This window comes from Nyctereutes procyonoides, unplaced genomic scaffold (assembly GCF_905146905.1).
Source record: "Nyctereutes procyonoides isolate TBG_1078 unplaced genomic scaffold, NYPRO_anot_genome, whole genome shotgun sequence".
Taxonomy (NCBI): domain Eukaryota; kingdom Metazoa; phylum Chordata; class Mammalia; order Carnivora; family Canidae; genus Nyctereutes; species Nyctereutes procyonoides.
The window spans coordinates 22089474-22111014 of record NW_026575034.1 but is presented as its reverse complement, the minus strand read 5'-3'; the positions used below and the strand labels follow the sequence as shown (position 1 = coordinate 22111014).

The window sequence follows — 21541 nt, the reverse complement described above, 5'->3', positions numbered from 1 at the left end:
AGATGTAATTGATAATACGACTTTTAGTTCATGTTGATTGTGAAGTTTCAGTAGGAGAGCCAGGAGGCATTACTAAATACAAAGTTGTCTATGTGGGACTGAAAGAATTGTGAGTAGAGCTTTCGATGTGGAAATTTTCAGCATGCAGATGGTTATTGCATTTATGAGCTTACTGGATACTAAACAAGCCTATAAATAAGGTAGTATTTTTTTCTTTTCTTTACTTCTTAAAATTTATTTGAGGAAGACATTGAAACAAGATAAAAGAAACAAAGAGTAAACAGTTTTTGCATTTAAGTTTTTGATTGTAGAAAATTAGGATTCTTCCATCTGATGTCTGTCATTTTCTAGGGACTTGAAAAATCCTTACCTCTCTTCCTCTAGTTCTACCGATGATTTTCTCTAACATAATTAAGGCCTTGAAATTCATAGGAATTGAGTCCATTGTTGGAGGTCTTCCTGCTACTGATTTACATTAAAAATTCTATTAAATCAGACTTCCCACAATTTTTCTCTCCATGTGCTTAGCCCAGGGTCACTGCATCCCTTTAGGAAAGAATAGAAGGATGATCTTGTCCCTGATCTGCTTGGTTTTTACACCATAAATGATAGGATTGAGTGCAGGAGGTATTGCCACATAGAGGTTGGCAAACATGATGTGAAAGGTGAGAGAGATATTGTGGCCAAAGCGATGAGTAAGGACAGAGAACATGGCTGGTGTGTAGAATATGAGAATGACACTGATATGAGAACCACAGGTGCTGAGGGCTTTCTGCCGGGCATCTCTGGATGGAAGGTGGAAAACAGCATGAAGGATGAGAGAATAGGAAATACCAATGAGGATCAGGTCTGAGATAATAGTCATTACAGGCACAGCAAAGCCATACCAGATGTTGATGGAGATGTCCGTGCAGGCGAGCCGAGCCACACCTATATGTTCACAGTATGTGTGAGGAATGATTCGCGTCCTGCAGAAGGGCAAACGCTTCACCAGGAAAACAACAGGCAGAATGACAATAAAGCTCCGACCCACAATGCCAACCATGATCTTGACTATTGTCCTAGGTGTCAAAACACTTCTGTATCTCAAAGGAGAGCAAATGGCCATGTAACGATCAAATGCCATGCCCAACAAAATGGCTGAATCCAGAAAAAAGCTGAAGTGAAGAAAGAACAACTGGGTAAGGCAGCCAGGAAAAGTGATTTTCTGAGATTTCAACCAGAATATGCCAAGTGTTTTGGGCATACACGTGGTGCATAATATGAGGTCTGCAGAGGCCAACATGGAGAGAAAGAAGAACATGGGTTCATGGAGGTTGTGGTCCATAGTGATGAGGTAAAGAAGGATGCCATTACCTACAAGGGCCACCACGTAGATAACGAAGAAAGGAAGTCCAATCCAGATGTGGAATTGCTCCAGTCCTGGGATCCCCACCAACATGAAGATGCTTGGATTGACACTTGTTAAATTCAATGTGGACATCATGGTAATTGTAATTCCTTGAGGATAAAATATACTACTTTATTCCTGGAACTGGCTGGCAGTGAATTCCCTTTAAGTCTTTTCCAGAACTAAGATCCATTTATTCCCATCACATAACAAACACTAGGGCAAACACAACCTACCTTTTGTCACAATTTCCACAGCATTTGATACCTTGATACCAAAGGCTGCCAAGAGGTATCAATTAAACCAATAACTCCCTATCTATAGATATTACCATAACAGTATTGTTACCATATTGGGACAGTGTACCATCAGATCCATGATCTAGGATCATTACTGGCCCTGTGTTGTCAACTAAATTTCCAAGATTATCTTGCCTTCACCAAGTAATTCACTCTGAGATTTCTCAAAGATGTAAGTACTGAATATCTTACCTGGCATGAGTCTCAGTAATATCTTCATTGAGGTATCCATTCAAAGAAATAATAGGGACCAGGTCAAATTAGCAAATCTGCATTCTTCTTTGCCAGCGCATCATTAGGACTCTGGCAAGCCAATCTACTGCTGCCTATTTGCTCTACTTCCTTGATATCTGGAAGAAAATTTCCACCCAAATATTCTTCTGTCAACCCATCAACAACTCATAATTTCTTCCATCTGCCAACTTCCTGACCAGCTACCTCACTTTGTCATCATGAAACTCTCCCATCACTGGAGCATGGCGATCTGAGGGGTGACTAAGGCTCTTCATCCCCCTTCAGTCCCCATATCTCATTTTTCAGTTCTTCTGATCCTTTTTGAAACTCCTGCTTGATCTGACTACTCCATTTTTCCACTTCCTCACCTACTCAAGTCATTAATCACTAATTAGAGCCATACAATAAGAATTCCAGTTATTCCAATATCTTTGTTTTTATCTCATGTTGCCAGATTGCTCTCTTAAAAATATGAAATTACCTTGCTTACAACCTTGTTTAAAAGTTTGTAGTTCCCCCTCCATTACACCTACAGAAAATATTTTATCCCCTGCCTGGAAGTCAATAGTTTTCTTTTTTTTTTAATAAATTTATTTTTTTATTGGTGTTCAATTTGCCAACATACAGAATAACACCCAGTACTCATCCCGTCAAGTGCCCCCCTCAGTGCACATCACCCATTCACCCCCACCCCTCGCCCTCCTCCCCTTCCACCACCCCTAGTTCGTTTCCCAGAGTTAGGAGTCTTCATGTTCTGTCTCCCTTTCTGATATTTCCTACCCATTTCTTCTCCCTTCCCTTCTATTCTCTTTCACTATTATTCATATTCCCCAAATGAATGAGAACATATAATGTTTGTCCTTCTCCAATTGACTTATTTCACTCAGCATAATACCCTCCAGTTCCATCCACGTTGAAGAAAATGGTGGGTATTTGTCAATTCTAAGCTTGTATACATAAACCATATAATTTAGTTCTACCTATGTGAATGTGTCTCACATTCCTCTCTACGAGGTGTCCATATAGACCTTCATAGATTTCTCCCCCTTTCCTACATCTCATTGCTTGGATTGTTGCCTTTTCCATCAGTGGAATCTTGTCTTCTCTCAACATGTGTAAATTCTATTTATTGCTCTTGATCCTACCAACACTGATGTCTCCAGGACATGTTCTTCAGTAATGCTGAAACATGCAACCCATTCCCCTGCTTATAAAATCACAGCTCTAAATCATTTTACCAAACAAGCAATCGGATGACTATATTGAGTTTTACATTATTTTCCTGCTTATTCTTTTGGATTCTCTTTTATAGATATGTGGGCATCCTCTGTTAATGATTGGGAAGTCTCCTGGAGGACAAATTTTCTGTCCTTCTATGCCTCGTCCAGAGTAAAAGGAAGCAAGATTTCACATAGAATAATCATTCATACAGTCTCAGGAGTAAAACTGAAATTTCAAGTTGTCATTCTTCACTTAATTTTTTTCAATGTTTCCTATTTGGGCCAGAAAATATTGAATATATACTTTGAATACACACATAAATGCGTGCACGCGCGCACACACACACACACATTTCCTTGGGTTATTGTCTCTTCCTCCATCTTCAAAGACAATAGAAGGGATTGAATCTTTCTCAAGTCTCATTATTCTTAACCTCTATAGTCACATATCTCTCTCTGATTCAAACTTTTCTATCTCCCTCTTCCTTTAAAGACTACTGCAATTACTTCAGAATCACCCAGATAACCCATTATATTTTAGTCAAGTGATTAGCAGCCATAAATCTCCTTTGACATATAATTTATGCATAGATTCCAGAGATTAAGATATGCATATCTTGGGCAGCCTGGGTGGCTCTGCTTAGCACCGCCTTCAGGCCAGGGCCTGATCCTGGAGACCTGGAGTCAAGTTCCAAGTCAGGCTCCCTGCATGGAGCCTGCTTCTCCCTCTGCCTGTGTCTCTGCCCTCTGCCTCTCTCTCTCTCAATCTCTCTCTCTCTCTCTCTGTGTTTGTATTAGTTTCTCATTAATAATAAATAAAATCTTAAAAAAGAAAGAAAGGTAGCCGGATGACTTAAAAAAAAAGAGATATATGCATATCTTTGAGGGGTCATTCAGTATTCCAGCAACCCTAATCATTCCCTGGATCCTTCCCAGGATCTTCCCCAGTCTGCCTCCCCAAGACTCCTATCACTATTACTACATGCAGATTATACTCACAGGTACCTTACTCTGATGCTAGGAAACCAATAAAGGGCTTGAAGAGGATAGTTCCAAGCTGAGAACAGAAAAATACAGGAGGTAACACAACACAATTGGGGAGCACATGTAAAAAGAAAGACAAGGGTACTCAGACAAGAGATGAGGCACAGGAACAAAGAAATTTAATTCAAGAGACAAACACACCTGGACAGCATAGCCTTTTATTTCTCATTGTTTTTCTCAGGGGATGGAAAGACTGAAAATTGAGGGCTCTAAAATCCAGAGGGACTCCAGGGAAGCTCCAATCACCAGTCAATACTATTGGTATTAGTATTAGTATACAAATGTTTACATTAATGTTTTCCTAGTCTAGAAATAGCATCATACACAAACATGGTATGATTCAGGATTTGGGACAGAGGAGAAATTAGGATGTGCTGGGATTCTCCAGGGTATGGCCTGTGTAGACTAGTCATTTATAGACACTCAAAAACTAATTTTTGAAAGAAAAACAAATTAGAGTTAACTAGGTTCCAGGTACTGACTTTGAAGAATGGTGTGATAATAACCCTTTAAACTCTAGATCCCAACGGCCCCTGGGGGTCTCAGTTAGTTAAGCATCTGGTTCTTGATTTCAGCTCGGATCTTGATCTCATGGTCATGAGTTCAAGCCCCATGATGGCCTCCACATTGGGGATGGAGCCTACTAAAAAAACCCTCTAGATCCCAGATATTTATGTGAGTGTTTGGAGAAAGACAGTTGATTAATTATGGATGTGGGTGAGTTCCAAATGATATGGTTGTAGGACAGATATTAATATTACCTATTTCACTGAATAAGGCTTTCTCGTCTCTACTTATAACTATACTGAGGTACTTCTTTGAAGAATCTTTGACTTCTAAGCAAGATGAGTTAATCTTTTATATAAACCAATAATCCTTATGTATCCTTTCCTTCAGGACATATAATGCAATAGATTTTTAGGGGCAATGAAAGGGTGAAGAGAGAGCATTAAGGTAAAAAAAGAAGCAGAAGTTTGAAGACAGACACTAGGCAGATGGTGAATGAAAGAAGCCCTAGAGGAAAAACTTTAGACAAGAAAAAGGATGAGAGGAAAAGAAAGAGAGAGTGGGATTGAAGGCATGGAAGAGAGTTTATATTAGGGCAGGAGATGCAAAAACTAGTTCAATGGAAACTCTCAGGCTAAGGAGGAGCCTCTGAGTTGGTCCTCACCACCACTGTCCCACCACCCCCCTTAGTGTCTATCAATAGATTTCTTCTCTCTGGCTCTATGCCAGAGCATTTCCTTATGTGCCTTAAATCCTTGTGTTGAATGGAAGTATATGGGCCCAAATGGCAGGGCAGAGATTTGAAACTAAGGGAGGAAAGAACATACAAGGGAGGAGAATCCATAGTCCCAAAGGAGAAGAGGAAACAAAGACCTATGAAGCAAGGCTCAAGACTCAATACTATATATTGAGGAAGGCTGAGCTGTGTATGAAATGCGGAATTGAAAACTGTGGATCTGAGAAGGTGGCCTCAAGGAAGTAAGTCTGGGATCAAATATTTTCAGGATGGAGAGGAGGTTATTAATATTGGGGAATGGGTACAAGATGAATGGACACCTCTGTAGCAACATTCAAGGAGAGATGAAGGATGAAGGGGAAGAAAGGACTAGGTCGCCAGAGTGAATCGTGTTCTTCTTGTGGAGTGAGATGGGGGAAGAGCAGTTGGAAGGGTCACCTTACAGATGAGGATGAGATATTGATGAGCAACTGATCCTTGGCTTGTAAGGAAGATGCCACAATCATAAATGGCACATGGATTCTATCCTCAGACATCAGTAAACAAAGGGGGAAAATGTTATTCTACTGCAGTTGGGGGTCATTTATAAAGGATAAAGTTCTTGGATGGAACAATCAGGTAAAGGACTCAAAAACAGGTGAAAAGAGGAATTCATTGGGATAGAAGGAACACTTTTTCAGGTAATTTCCCCAAAGCTGAGAGATGCAAGAACTAGAGGACAAGACAATTGGGCATAGAAGGAGTGGGAGTTCTGATAATAGGGGCTGCGGGAGAGAAAACTGTAAGTGGAGCTCTTAGGGATGCTCCCTAGTTTGGGGGGCATAGCAACATCAAGGGTGCCTGAACTGGAGTGAAACCACAAGTCCCAGAGTCTTGTGAACAAAGGCTGCCTTGGAGGTTGATTATGTAGAACTGAAGTCGGAGAAGAATAGTTTACTCAGGGGCCGATGCAATCCAGGAAGGTGGGAGCATGTGTGGTGAAGGCACATGATGAGTGATGCTGGAGGAAGGATGGGTGCAACAAGTGGCACAGGCTCCAGACTAGAAGAGGGTGTGAGAACAGAGGGTCTGTGACTGTGAACCTATGATTTTAATGGCACAAGTGTGTGTCCCTGATGGTGGGAATTTATGTGGCTGCGTGAGTGGAAACTTACCTGTTCTCTCATTTTTGTTAACATCCACTACATGTCAACTCTATCCCAGACACCAGTAAATAAGACACAGCGCCGACCCTTAAGGAGCTCACAATATATTGGGCCTGAAAAGATTTCAGTGTGATAAGTGCTAGAGAGATACTGGTATTTGCAGGGGAACATAGGTGCATGAAAGGAGCACACCACTCAGCCTCAGGAAAGTCTTCCTGAATGAGAACTATAAATGGGGTAGATAAAAGTGAGGATGGAGTTAGAAGAAGCAGAACATATAAAAGACCACAGAGAAAGAAGAACAGGCACAGAGACAAGCGTTTGATCCAGTATTAGCAGAGAAAGCAGGGCACATACTTGTGTGAATCTTTCAGGCAGCGGGAAATTATTATCTGCAATCAAGTAAATACTGTGCTCAAAAGTGTCTTTAGGAAACATGACTTCTATATGGAGGCTGCTTTCTAGACTGGGAGGACTGCAGACTAGTTACAGGGAGTGGGGGAAGTGTTTGGATAAGTGGATCTGAAGCCAGCCTGGAAACAATGTAGATGACAAATATAGATTTGGGAGGGACTAGCACATGCCCACTAAGTGAAGCCCAGGCAGTGGACCAGATTAGTTAGGCTGAGTGGGTGGTGAGGAGGCCCATAGGAAACACCAACAGGAAGCCATCCTGCTGGGACAGAGTAACGCTTGATGAGACTGGAAAGGAAGGCCAGAAAACAAGAGAAGAACCAGTGGAAGGTAGAGAAATGAAACCTAAAGAAGTATTTATGGAAGGACTGACTTTGAAGGAAAGAAGAAAGAACAGTAAGTGGTGGGACAGGTTAGTAGAATAAGATATGAGAGCTGAGGAGGTAGGAGAGAAAGGGGATTCAGATAATAGATGGGGAAATTATTCTTTTAGACATATGTACATACATACATACTTAAACACATATGCATATATATACATATGCACATATGCAAAGATATGTGTCTCTGTGTGTTTATCCAGCTGGTTTTTTTTTAAATTTTTATGTATTTATGATAGTCACAGAGGGGGAGAGAGAGAGAGGCGCAGAGACATAGGCAGAGGGAGAAGCAGGCTCCGTGCACCGGGAGCCCGATGTGGGATTTGATCCTGGGTCTCCAGGATCGCGCCCTGGGCCAAAGGCAGGCGCCAAACCGCTGCGCCACCCAGGGATCCCTATCCAGCTGGTTTTAAAAATAATTTAAGATCACACACACACAAAAGTAACTATGTGAGATGATGGATGTTAATTAACTTGATTGTGGCAATAATTTCACAGATGTATGAATATTCTAAATCACCACGTTGTATATTTTAAATATATACAATTTTGTATTTGCCAATTATTCAAAAAATTGCATTTAAAAAACAAACTAGAGATTTATTTTGAGAAAATTGATGTTTTAACAATCATTTGGTCCTCTGACTTGTGTACCTGGTGTACATCTTCATATATTTATGTCTAAAAAAATCTCTGCTGTATTTTGTAGTCCTCAGTGTAGAGGCTTTGCAAATTTCAATTACATTTATTTTTTAAGTATGTGATTTTAACATATATTTTGTACGCTTTTATGTTTATATTAAAATGGAACTTCCAAAATGTAATTTTCCAGTTTGCTGCCAGTATAGAAAATTACAATTGATTTATATTATCTCTAAATAAATAAATAAAACATCTTGAAGGAGCTTTTTTATGGCTAGGTAATGTAAAATATATTCCGGTTCTGATAAATGAACCACTGAAACACAGGAGAAACATTCATACCACTTTGTCTAAAACTGGAGGAAATGAGAGAAGAATGGGTGTAGAGATAAGATAAATGTATGAGAGTGGAATAATAATATGAGGAGTTGGCTTCTGAGAAAATTGAAGTCTGGGTAATATAAGAGGAAAGTTCTGTTGAGAGAGGAATAGGAATTTGGGCAGTGGTAAAAGTTATATGTTTATTGTGAGGATAATTGGATAGGACTAAGGTGTCAAGTGGCCTAATGTGTAGTAAAGACTATTTGTATGGTCGATATTTTCTCCACATCCTGACCATGTGAGCTGAGGATAACAGTGGTTAGATTTAGTGGAAGTCTGAGCATTTCCAGAGAGAATGCTGCAGAAACCAGTTGGAACTGAGAAGCTATTGATCCTAGCAAAAGGGATGGGCATTTAGACTACATAGGAAAGAAAGGTAAAAAGTTCTTGTCTCAGTGGCTCACAAACCTTAGCATGACTCAGAGTCAGCTGGTAGCCTTGCTAAAAAGTATATTGCTGCCTCCAAATCCAGTTAGTGATTCATTGGATTTGTGGTAGGGTTCAAGAACCTGCAGGTTCCCTGATGATGCTGATGACACTGGTCTGAGGACCTCACCTTCTGAAGCATTATTCCATACCTTTCTTCTTCTTCCCGATGATAGTACCATGTTTCAGAGACAGATGGGTGACTCAGGGAGCACCACACAACTTAATAAGGCTCCCAAAGACAAAATTTAATGTAATATACCAGTGGGACAACAATTACGCTCATTTTAAAGATAAGAAAAATGTTACTTAGCAAACTGATAGTGGAGTTGTCCAAAATCACTCAGTCTAGTTGATACAGCAGACCCAGGTTGGTGTTTTGTTTTGTTTTGTTTCACATAATATCTAGTGTTCTTTCTATTTTTTTTTAAAGATTTTATTTATTTATTCAGGAGAGTCAGAGAGAGAGAGAGAGAGAGAGAGGGAGGGAGGGAGGGAGGGAGAGACACAGGCAGAGGGAGAAGCAGGCTCCATGCAGGGAGCCTGATGTGGGACTCGATCCCGGGACTCCAGGATCATGCCCTGGGCTGAAGGCAGGCGCTAAACCACCGAGCCACCCAGGGATCCCCTCCAGTATTCTTTCTAAATGTCGTGGCTGCCTTGACTGCCTCCATCTTTGTCAGAGCATCTGTGATAGGGAGGAAAGAGATATAATATCTGCAGTGGATTGCATTGTCCCCAATCCTACACTTCCACAAGATGTGCTATGCTGAGGCAGTTGCTCTGTGGTGTGGCCCTACTGTGCAGAGCCTGGGCCTCTTGCAGAGCTCATCATCGTTCACATACCTATAGAGGGCAGCCCGGGTGGCTCAGCGGTTTAGCACCGCCTTCAGCCCAGGGCATGATCCTGGAGTTGCAGGATCAAGTCTCACGTCAGGCTCCCTGCATGGAGCCTGCTTCTCCCTCTGCCTGTGTCTCTGCCTCTCTCTCTCCTCTCTGTGTATTCTCATGAATAAATAAATAAAATCTTTAAAAAATAAATAAATAAACTTAAACAACAACAACAACAACAAAAAACATACCTATAGCGATTATAGAGATTGTTTTTGGTGTTATAACTATTCCCGTTCTTTTCAGAACCTGTGGTACTCTACTGAGTCTGGCAATGTCTTTAAACCCTATGAAAGTCCTAGAACCGTATTGAAAGCCTCTGAATAAGAGCACAGAGTCTTTCTGTGGGCAGGGTCTATAAGTGTGCACATTGTGCAGAGCCTCTGTATAAGTATCCAAAGAGAATATACCTGTGCAAAGCCCATAGGGGTTGTAGGATCTGTGAGTGTGTGCAGACCATGTGGCTGCTTGCAAGCCTTTGTGTGCACTCTGCTAGTATATACAAAGTCTGAAGCTAGGTTGCCTCTCTGCACAGGTGAAGAAAATCATGGCCCTTTCATCTGCCACCAGTCCAGCTGCTGTGAATTACTCTGACACTCGAGTGGCCGGCTGCCTCCTCATTGGCATCCCTGGGCTGGAGCATCTGCACATCTGGCTCTCCATCCCCTTCTGTATTATGTATGCAGCTGCCCTGGCAGGCAATGGCATTTTAATTTGTGTCATCCTCTCCCAGCCAAGCCTGCATGAGCCCATGTACATATTCCTGTCCATGTTGGCCAGTGCGGATATCTTGCTCTCCACTTCCACCATGCCCAAAGCACTGGCCAACTTCTGGCTGGGTTCAAGCCATATTTCCTTTGATGGCTGCCTCACCCAGATGTTCTTCATTCATTTCCTCTTCGTGGCTGACTCTGCGGTCCTGCTGGCCATGGCCTTTGACCGCTTTGTGGCCATCTGCTACCCTCTGCAATATCCCACAATCCTGACGAAGACGGTCATTGGGAAGATCGTCGCTGCCACCATGACCCGCAGCTTCATCATCATGTTTCCATCTGTCTTTCTTCTCAAGCGCCTGCACTATTGCCGGATAAACATCATTGCACACACTTTTTGTGAGCACATGGGCATCGCCCGTCTGTCCTGTTCTGATATCTCCATCAATATCTGGTATGGGTTGGCAGCTGCTCTACTCTCCACAGGCCTGGACATCATCCTTATCACTGTTTCCTACATTCACATCCTCCAAGCTGTCTTCCACCTCCCTTCTCAAAATGCCCGGTCCAAGGCCCTGAGCACGTGTGGCTCCCATGTCTGTGTCATCCTACTCTTCTACATCCCTGCCCTCTTCTCTGTCTTTGCCTACAGATTTGGTGGGAAACGCATCCCACGCTATGTCCATATCCTCTTGGCTAACCTCTATGTGGTCATCCCACCTATGCTCAACCCCATTATTTATGGAGTAAGGACCAAGCAGATTTGGGAAGGGGTTAACCAGATGTTTTCACATCTTGTCCAGGAATCTAAATAAATGTTCCTAACTTGACCTCAACTTAATCCCTTTCTGTATCTATCAGTTGTTCCTATATTCACACTATCCTCATATCCACATCTTCCAAGTATTGCCGTGTTATTATCATCTATGTCCTAATTTATTTAAGTACACGCTCTACTCAAATCTCCCTTTGATTTCTTTTTTTAGAAATCTACAGTAATACCCATCCCACTTACTTCCACCTATGACTCAATACCTTCTGATAACCCACTGTCTCAAAAAAAAAAAAAAAAAACTGGTTAGGGGAATTGTGATAATTTGTTTAAATCTACATTCAAATAAGACCTTTCTAAGTATCCACTTGCATTTTCTCCTTAACGTGTGTATAAGAATATGTACTATAGAATATATACAACACATACAATATATATACAAATATATATCACATAGCATATATATACAGTGCTTACTATATAATAAATGCTTTGCAAATATAGTTTTATTTGTATTGTTTTAAGTATTATTAATTAATAGCTTATTACCTCATAAAGAATAAAAGTTGTACTGAGACAAACCATAAGAGACTTAATCATAAGAAACAAACTGAAAGTTGCTGGAGGGGAGGTCGTTGAGGGGTTGGGGTTATTGAGTGATGGGCTATAATGAAGGCATGTGATGTAATGAGCACTGGGTGTTATATAAGACTGATGAATCACTGAACTCTACCTCTGCACCTAATAATACACTATATATTAACTAATTGAATTTTAAAAAGTTGTCCTGAGACCCAAGAGGATTGTATAACCATACATGAATTTTATTTCTACATAGAGGAATAGGAAAGAGAACAAGTTTTAAAAAAGAATTAATCTAATATTTATAATAACGGAATTCATCCAAATATAATTTTAAAATATAAAAATTAAATGCACTTAGAAATTATTGTAGACATTGATTTAGGTACACCTACTAAAAAACACATAGACTTCATTGATGTTTTGCAGATGTACCAAGTTCATCTCCTCCTCAGGTCTTGGTAACTGTCAGTCTGTTGCCTGAAACACCCTCTTCCTATATCTTTACGTGACTCACTCCCTCCTTTCATTCAGTTTTCTGTTTATATGTCTCTTCCACAGAGATATCCCTATGATCTTCCAATAATAAATGTCTCCCTTTTTTTTCTTGGCAAAAAAAAAAAAATCCCCCAAATCAAAACCAAAACATAACATAAGCAAAATCAAAATTCAGTGTAAAACTGTGAAGAAATATTTTCAAATTATATTACAGATGAATGGTTAATTTTTCCTAGTATATAAGGAGCCCTAAAATGTAGGGAAGAAATGATCAAGAGTCTGATGAAAGAAGACAAAGTCAATTGGAATATGCCTAACCATTAACAAGAGAAAATGAAATAAGACTACACCAAAATTCAATTTCTCACCTGTCAGATTGACTTGAATTAAAAAGATTAACACTGTGTTGGCAAAGAATTAAGAAAACAAGCTCTCTCATACACTGCTCATGAATATAAAATATGACAGAATTTTTGTGTAATTTGGAAATCTCTTGAAAAAATTCTTATGTATTTGTCCTTTGATCTAGCAACCACAAGGGAAATTGCCTTTTAAACCTATCTTCACAGGTACAAAACAACATATGCACAAAGTCAGTAATTATGGTAAAATTTTTAAAATACAAAAGTATTTGAAAACTTAAATGGAGCCTGAATCCCTGGGCCCCAGTGCTTACTAGGAGTGCTTTCTTCCCCAAGTTCCACAAAGGCTTTAAAGTCACACAGAGTTGACTTAGAGGAAGTCACCCTATTCAGTACATACTAGCTATTTGTCTCTAGGCAATATATTGAACCTCTTTAAACTTCTTTTCCTTTTCTGTAAAATATAGTAACACCCACTTCAGAGATGCTTTGATTATTAAAGAGATTAGCCTGACGTAACAAAATAAATGGTGTTTCAATGGATATTTTGTTGCTATCAAACTTGACACCTTTCAGGTGCATGGGTGGCTCAGTCAAGTGTCCAACTCCTGATTTTGGCTCAGGTCATGATCTCAGTGTCCTGGGATAAAGCACCCAGCCCCATGTCAGACCCTGTGCTCATCAGGGAGTCTGCTTGAGATTCTCTCTCCCTCTCCTTCTGCTCCTTGCCCTCACCCTGCTCTCTCTCAAATAAATAAGTAAATATTTTAAAAAATCTATCACTGTTATAAAATAGCTGGAGCTTGTGTATATTTATGTGCATCTTGGGAGTTCTGTATTTCTGTAAGTTAAATACCTAAAAGTGGAACAGCTACACATGATACATTATGCATTTTTAAAATTTTAATAAATTATGCTACTTTTATTGAGGTTTTTTTAAAAAGTTTTATTATTAAAAAGCTTTTTATAAAAGCTTTATTATTATTATGCATATTATTGTTCATATCAATTATAATTTGAATTAAATAACACTAGGGTATCTGTTCCATGTTTAGCAAATTTTTGGTAACTGCTTTGGTAACTTTTGGTAATGTATTCTTTTACTCCTTCACCCCTCAGTCTGAATAACCTTGAAGAAATTGAGAGCTTTGAAGGTTCTGAAGGAAATAGAATCTCACCAATCTGAATTAGGAAACAGTTGCTAATTAGGAACAAGGAAGGAGGTCTGTGTCATCATCCTGGACCTCCTACAGTACCCTTGAGCACCAACTATGCCCCCAGCATCCAGAGAGGCTGCATCTTTGGAATCTGGGAGAAATAAGAGTCAACCAAGGGAAAAACAAACCTATATTACTGTATACCATGTACTGGATCAACACCTAGAACACTCTATCCTTTTTCCATTTGGCCATCCGGGCTGAAAACTTCAGGCTAAGTCCTAGACAGGAACTTCACAAGAATAGTCAGGAAATATTGTCAAAGATTTGGAAATGGGAGAAAAAGATGACTGGTATTCTTGGAGTGGAATTTTGGACGTTGTCTAACAGACTCTCTGGGAATTACCTGATTCTATAAGGATGTACTACCGTGATCATCTTTGATTAACTGGGGTCTAGGCTATTTTGCAACCATACAAATTATAGAAAATGCTAACAAAGCAAATGTTTTCTTCCTGGAATTACAAATGATTCCTGTTCGTGGCATATAAAATTAATTTTGTATGCTAGAGTATACACATTTCTTGTCAACTGTTGGCTCTCTCAGAGTAATCCATAAATAACCTGTTGATAAAACAAGGCAAAGTTTTATCTTAATACAATGAGGAAGAGTCTTCAGAGGGAGAATGGTAAAGTTAAGATGTTTATGAAGATTTGGAGTTCTTTTCAAGATGAGTCTTGCAGTTCAGAGACTTAATTAAGATTGGGTATGGATAACAGCTTAAGATTGATGGAAACAGTAAGGTAAGAAGAATTTTGAGGTAAGGAGGCTTGAAAAGTCTTGAGGAGTAAACTCTTCTATTGAAGTATTGAGCAAATGGATCACATATAAATGTATTTCTAGGTTGAATAATAAACTTATTTGAAATTTTTATTTTGCTAGGCAAGAGCCTCCTAAAATAGTAAAATCATGTTGGAATAGTAAGGTTTTGCTAATGTAGAGAGTAAACTATATAAGATATGAATGTTGCAGTTCTCATTCCTGAAGTCATATTTTATTTGAACTGATTTTACTACCTTACTGGTTCCTTCCTTAATTAATGAAGTAAGCAAATCTCTGACATGTATTTATTTCAGAATTGTATAAATGTTGTGGATTTTCTGTTTTAAATCCTTTAATAAGAAAGGAGATGAGAGCCTGGGAGAATGGGGGAGAGAAGAGATTACAGAGCATTAAAGACTCACATAAATTTAAAGTGAAGTGTGTGGGGTGGGGGAGGGAAGGGGTTGTTTCTCCAATCATGGTCAGCTAACTGGGTAAAGAGGAGCAGCAAAGAGTCAAGTAAAAACATGGTTGGTGCAAAAAAAAAAAAAAAAAAAAAACAGGATTGGTATTTTGTTAAGAACCTACAAAGAAGGCGGGGAATAATAACAAAGTCTTTGAATGAGCACATCAAAGAGTGATTATAATAGAGGAATTTAAACTGAGAAAATTGGGGAGTAGTGCAGACATGGAGGGGGTGCTGTGCACAGAGAATCAATGGTAGGAACCAGTTTGATTATGGTGGGATCAAAGGGAATTATAGTGATGGCACCTAGAGGAAGAGTGAAATGATTGAAACTAAGGTCACAGAAAGGTTTTGTAGTTATTGGTGACAATGGGATGTGTAGGATGACCACGGGAGGGAGAGGCTGAGGAAGGATGAAAGACAAGCTTATTTTAGGAAAGGTAGTGAAGAGGACTGAAGGTCAGCATAAGCAAGGATCCTCTATGAATTGAAATATCAAGAATCATGACAAAAGAATTAAGGAGAGAGACAGAGACAGAGATAAAGAACCAGGAGTGAGACCAAGAAAGTAAAGAGAATATTCCAAGAAATTGACAATACAGGGAATTTTACTGAATGATGACTGAATCCCAGATTGCCCAATGAAGGATTTCAAAAATTGGAGAGGGGTGGAATATCGAATCAAAACTAGGGATATAGGGCAGCACAGGTGGCTCAGCAGTTTAGTGCTGCCTTCAGTCCAGGGCATAATCCAGGGCAGGATCGAGCCCCACGTCGGGCTCCCTGCATAGAGCCTGCTTCTCCCTCTGCCTGTGTCTCTGCCTCTCTCTCTGTGTCTCTCATAAATAAATAAATAAATAAATAAATAAATAAATAAATCCTTAAAAAAAAGAGAACTAGGGATATATAGGGCTTTATGGAGATGAGAGTCTGAGCAATAACCTTGAATCATGAGTTTCTTGCATGAGACATAACAGGGAAAAAAAAATGCTTACTGATATTATTCCTAATGGTCTCAAAGCAGTAAGTGGTGGTGAGTATCCTGAGTGGGGAGGTGTGATGGGTCAGTCCAGGGGAGCTCATTGTTGTCTGCTCCAGCCTCTGGAGATGAGGAGGCTGGGGAAGGGCTGGTCTTCTCTGAAGCAGGGGATCGCTCTCTTGATTCTTGGGGCATCACTCCAACATTTCATTCCCCCCCCCTTTTTTTTAAATATATAGATTTTATTGGTTTACTTGACAGAATGAGAGCACAAGCATGGGGAACAGCAGAGGGAGATGGAGAGGCAGACTACCCCGACTGAGCAGGGAGACCTATGTGGGGTTCCACCCCAGCACCCTGGGATCATGACCTGAGCCAAAGGCAGACACTTAACATATTGAGCCACCCAGGCACACCCATTTAATTCCCTCTGCCTTAAATGCACAATGTTAGATTCCAGGACATCTTAGGTGCTTACAAAATATTTGAATCCTAAAAACAATATTCCCCATAATATAGGGGAAAGATAAGTTGTAAAACCCAAGTTAATCAATACTTAACTGCTTCAATTCAACTCTCCTAGTTAATTATTTTGAACATATGGGATGTGGGCATGTTTTTCTTTGTTTTAAATCATAGAGGAAAAATAATCATCCCTGAGGCCAAGACCTCGGTACCACCGTCTACTGGCCTCTGGCCTCTGATAATTTCTAAGCCCTTTGTATTTGCTGTTCTTCAAGATCCTGTCACAGTTCTTCTTTGCTTGAGAAAGGCATTTCTTCCTCTCAATTTTCTGATTTGGTGTTGCAGCATTCCTGACAAAACCAGAGATTGAGAATGACTGGATGTACTTTGAATACCTCCCTATAGCAGGCTTTTCTGTCTCCTCCTGTCCCTTTGAGACTCTGCCCCATTCCATTCTTTCCTCTTTTACCCTTGCTCCACTCCCACTCCACTCCCATTTTCCTTGCTCTCTATTCCAATTGGCATAAGCAGGTATAGATGAGTGAAGCCAGGTGTCCTTTGCCCTCTCTTCTGAGAGTTTCACCTCCCCTATTAGACTTCTGCAGTGGACTCTTGTTGAGTGGAGAAATGTAGGGGAGTTTACAAGTTTAAAGTGTCACCCAAGCTTGGGGGAGAGAGCACAGGAAAGATGATCTTGGGGCCATAAAGTAACTGTATAAAGGCTATTGTTCAGCAGACTGATACAGAAAGCTAAATGGCCAGCAGCCCACATTTCTCTTTCTGATCCAGGAGATAGATTTAATTTCTTTCCTCCTCCCCTCCCTTCTATCCTTCCTTCCTTCCTTCCTTCCTTCCTTCCTTCCTTCCTTCCTTCCTTCTTCCCTCCCTTCTTCCTTCCCTTCCTTTCCTCTTTTCTTTCTTTCAATTTCAATAAGAGCTTTATTGAGATAAAATTCACATGGCACACAATTCATTTATTTTGGGTGTTATGAGTATTTCTTATTATGTTCATAAAGCTGTTGTCACTATCACCCAACCAGTTTTAGAACATCTGCATTACTCACCTCCCTCAACATAACCAGTATCCCTTTTTCTTCCATCCCACCTCCCAGCCCCAGGCAACCACTAAACCACTTTCTTTTTATGGATTTATCAATTCTGGAAATTTCATATAAATGAAATCATACAATGTGATCTTTTCTGACTGGTTTATTTCTCTTAGTATGCTATTTTCAAGGTTCATCCATGTTGTATGTATCAGTCTTCATTCCTTTCGATGGCTGCATAATGTGCTGTTGTATGAATATACCCCATTTTTTTAATCAATTTATACATTAATGGATGTTAATGCAAGGACACAGGGATTACCAATCCTGAGACTCCTTTTACTATATATCCCCCACTGACTTGGAGACCTTGCCAAGTTCTCCATGTCCATTCCTGTTGATCATGACTCCTTAAAATCCAGATCAGTGTTATCTGCTAACTGGTCAATATCCCATCTTCTTTGCCCTATGATTCTCACAAGGGCTCATATCACACTTCACAAAATGAAGTGATATGAATGAATGAACAGTCTCCACTCCAACCCCATCCACTTTCTCCCTCCTATGAGAGGAAAAAGAAAGATCAAGTTCAGAAATCACAGAACACATCCCCTCTTAGAAAGGCTTAGTACTGAGGTCAGAAAAGCAGGACACAGACTGAACTAGAAAAACAAGAGGGGACATAAAAGATGCAAAAATAAGATCTCCTGTGTGTAGAGCCTCACCTTCCTCCAAATGGCTTAATGCAAAATCTGTCTTAGATTCACCTTCTTCCTCCCTTCAATTCGCTGCTGTCACAGAGTCTGATCTTGCCACCTTGGCGACTTGCTTCATGGTTACTTCATATTCTCACTCTGTTGCCTTTATCTAGTTTCATCTGGACTGTTTTAATCATCTATGAGTTGGTCTCCCTGGTTTCAGCATTGTGTACTTTCTAGCTACCACCTACCCTGACACCCAAAAGGTCTACCCAAAATACAAATAATTACACTTTCCACTGCCTATAAGATAATAAAATCAAGCCCCATAGAAGATATCTATTGAATGGAAAATAAATTAGCAGACACATTACAGGGCAAGACTTATTTAGTACCTGGCATGCCAGTTAATTTTAGGCAAACAATTGTAAGTTGAATTTCTCAGGGTTTCTTTGTAAAGCAGATTTCCTTCTTTCATTATCTTTTCTGTGATAAGCTGAATTTCAGGGGTAAAAACTGAATCTTTAAAGGCCTATGAAGTGTAAGGGTGGGTGGATTGGGCTTGCATGAAGTAGGGGTTCAACACTGAGGGGGAAATAAGAGAGAGTGAGAGAAAAACTTGTTAAGAAACTCAGACTCATTTGAAAGATAAAAAGGCATTTTAAAAAAAGCAAAGAAGTGTGGCCTTTGACCTGCAATTTCAGAGTAGCTAGTCTCTTGAGAGAAAAATAAGTGGGAAAAGAAATGCAAGTTGTATTGAATGGAATCAATTATTCACTGTTTGATTTATTCATCCTCATGTTGAAAAAAGCTTTTGATGAAATGGTTTTTTAGCTTATTCTTGTGCTACATACCATCTTTCCTTTACATCTCTTCCAGTCCCAGACCTCAGGCTTCTCCTTAAAAAAAAAAAAAAAAAAAAAAAAATTATTGAAGTATAGGTGATATACCATGTCCTGTTAGTTTGAGATGTACAATACAGTGATTCAACAATTCTATATATTACTCAGAGCTCACTATGATAAGCATAGTCACCATCTGCCACCAAACAAAGTTAATATATGTTATTGACTATATTCCCTATGCTGCACTTTTTCAACTCTGTGACGTTTATTTTGTAATTGGAAGTATGTAATTCTATTTATTTATTTATTTATTTATTTATTTATTTTATTTATTTATGATAGTCATAGAGAGAGAGAGAGAGGCAGAGACACAGGCAGAGGGAGAAGCAGGCTCCATGCACCGGGAGCCTGACGTGGGACTCGATCCCGGGTCTCCAGGATCGCGCCCTGGGCCAAAGGCAGGCACCAAACCACTGCGCCACCCAGGGATCCTGGAAGTATGTAATTCTTAATTCCCTTTACCCATTTTGTACCCCTCAATACAAGCCCCAGACCTTCTTTAATATCAGGGCTCCCTTGAGCTTTCTTTTTTTTTTTTTTTTAAGATTTTATTTATTTACTCATGAGAGACACAGAGAGAGAGGAAGAGACATAGGCAGACCCCTCAGATCACGACCTGAGCCAATGGTAGACACTCAACCACTGAGCCACCCAGGCATCCCTCTCTTGAGCTTTCTCCTTGATCCTTTGCTCTGTGTCTTCAAGGTGTTTTCCCTGGAAAGATGCTCCTTCAGTGTGCTCCTTTGAGCATCACTTCATATTTCTCTTCTTCCTACTTGTATTCTTCATCTCTCAAGTCATTTCTCCTTCATGTCCTTCATTAAGATATGAGAGCAAGAAATCGGATGTACATCTAGAGTTACTTATCCTTAATCCCCACCCACACATTATCACCGATTTGCATGGAGAGAAAACCAGTGATTTCACAGATCCATTCTTTTAATTTAATTTTTTATTTAAATTCAATTTGCCAACATATAGTATAACACCTCTTTTAACTAAACTCAAGAGCATCTAGTTAAGCATGTTTTCCTCTCTACTAAAGCAGTAGCTAGACATTTATTCTCCCTGGATTTAGGCATTTAGTAATTTCCAGACCTCTTTACCTGCTTACTGCTGCCACGTGATATTTTCTTACATGACATTTACAAATTTAGAACATATTCCCACCTACCCCGTACCATCACACACACCCCTTATTAAAGGTCTTTAGTGGACTGCCAACAACATTAAGATAATTCAGTGGGGAAAGAATATGGTCCTGGGACAACTGGATATCCACATGCAAAAGAATAAAATTGGACCTCTGTCTCACACAATAAAAATTAACTCAAAATAGATCATAAACCTGGGGATCCCTGGGTGGCTCAGCGGTTTGGCGCCTGCCTTTGGCCCAGGGCATGATCCTGGAGTCCCGGGATTGAGTCCTGTGTCAGGCTCCCTGCATGGAGCGTGCTTCTCTCTCCTCCTGTGTCTCTGCCTCTCTCTTTCTCTCTCTCTATCATAAATAAATAAATAAAAAAAAAAAAAATAAATAAATAAATCTTTAAAAAAAAGCAAAAAAAAATAGATCATAAATCTAAATATAAGAGTTAAATCATACTACTTTATATATATAGGAGCAAAAGAACGACTTTCATCAAAATTCAAAACTTGTTCTTCTAAAGGATGCAATCAAGAAAATGAAGAGACAATCCCTAGTGTGGGAAAAAATATTTACAAATCATAGAATTCATAAAGGACTTGTATCTAGAATATGTATAGAACTCTTAATACTAGGGACACCTGGGTGGCTCAGCGGTTGAGTGTCTGCCTTTGGCCCAGGGTGTGATCTCAGGATCCAGGATCGAGTCCCATATCAGGTTCCTTGCAGGGAGCCTGCTTCTCCTTCAGACAATGTCTCTGCCTCTCTCTCTCTCTCTCTCTCTCTCTCTCTCTCTCTCTTGCTGTGTCTCTCATGAATAAATAAAAATCTTAAAAAAAAGAACTCTTAATACCAAAAAGGCAATCTATTAAAAAAAAAAACAGGCAAAGGCTCTGAATAGACATTTCTCCAAAGAAGATATGCAAATGGCAGTAACATGTATGAAAAGATGCTGAACACCATTAGTTCTCTGGGAAATGCAAATTAAAATACTACTGAAATACCACTTCACACCCACTAAGATGATTATAAAAGACACGGAATAACAAATACTGGCAAGGAAATGGAGAAATTAGAGCCCTCCTACACTGCTGGTGGGAATGTAGAATGGTGCAGTCAGTTCGGAAAACAGTCTGGAAGACTCTCCAAAGAGTAAATACACGATCCGACAATTCTATCCTTAGGTATAGTCCCAAGAAAAACAAAAAGCCTATGTTTAATA

General features: G+C 39.8%; 2 protein-coding genes across 2 annotated transcripts; one reads left to right on the top strand and one right to left on the bottom strand.

The window, feature by feature from the left end:
* Positions 1-535: 535 nt before the first annotated feature.
* Positions 536-1486, bottom strand: LOC129505124 (olfactory receptor 52H1-like). The gene has a single exon (XM_055318079.1). The coding sequence runs from the start codon at positions 1484-1486 to the stop codon at positions 536-538; it is 951 nt and encodes a 316-aa protein (XP_055174054.1).
* Positions 1487-7271: 5785 nt separating this feature from the next.
* LOC129504860 (olfactory receptor 52B6) lies at positions 7272-11237 on the top strand. Its single transcript, XM_055317739.1, has 3 exons — positions 7272-7319; positions 9956-10015; positions 10245-11237. The coding sequence occupies exons 1-3, from the start codon at positions 7272-7274 to the stop codon at positions 11235-11237; spliced, it is 1101 nt and encodes a 366-aa protein (XP_055173714.1).
* The last annotated feature ends 10304 nt before the right edge of the window (positions 11238-21541 follow it).

Bases quoted from the DNA above. Each gene is read 5' to 3' on its own strand.
- LOC129505124 (XM_055318079.1), bottom strand. From the start codon at position 1,486: ATGATGTCCACATTGAATTTAACAAGTGTCAATCCAAGCATCTTCATG.
- LOC129504860 (XM_055317739.1), top strand. From the start codon at position 7,272: ATGAGACTGGAAAGGAAGGCCAGAAAACAAGAGAAGAACCAGTGGAAG. The intron at 7,320-9,955 runs GTAGAGAAATGA...CGTTCTTTTCAG, and splicing joins AAGAGAAGAACCAGTGGAAG to AACCTGTGGTACTCTACTGA. The intron at 10,016-10,244 runs GTATTGAAAGCC...CTCTCTGCACAG, and splicing joins CCTATGAAAGTCCTAGAACC to GTGAAGAAAATCATGGCCCT.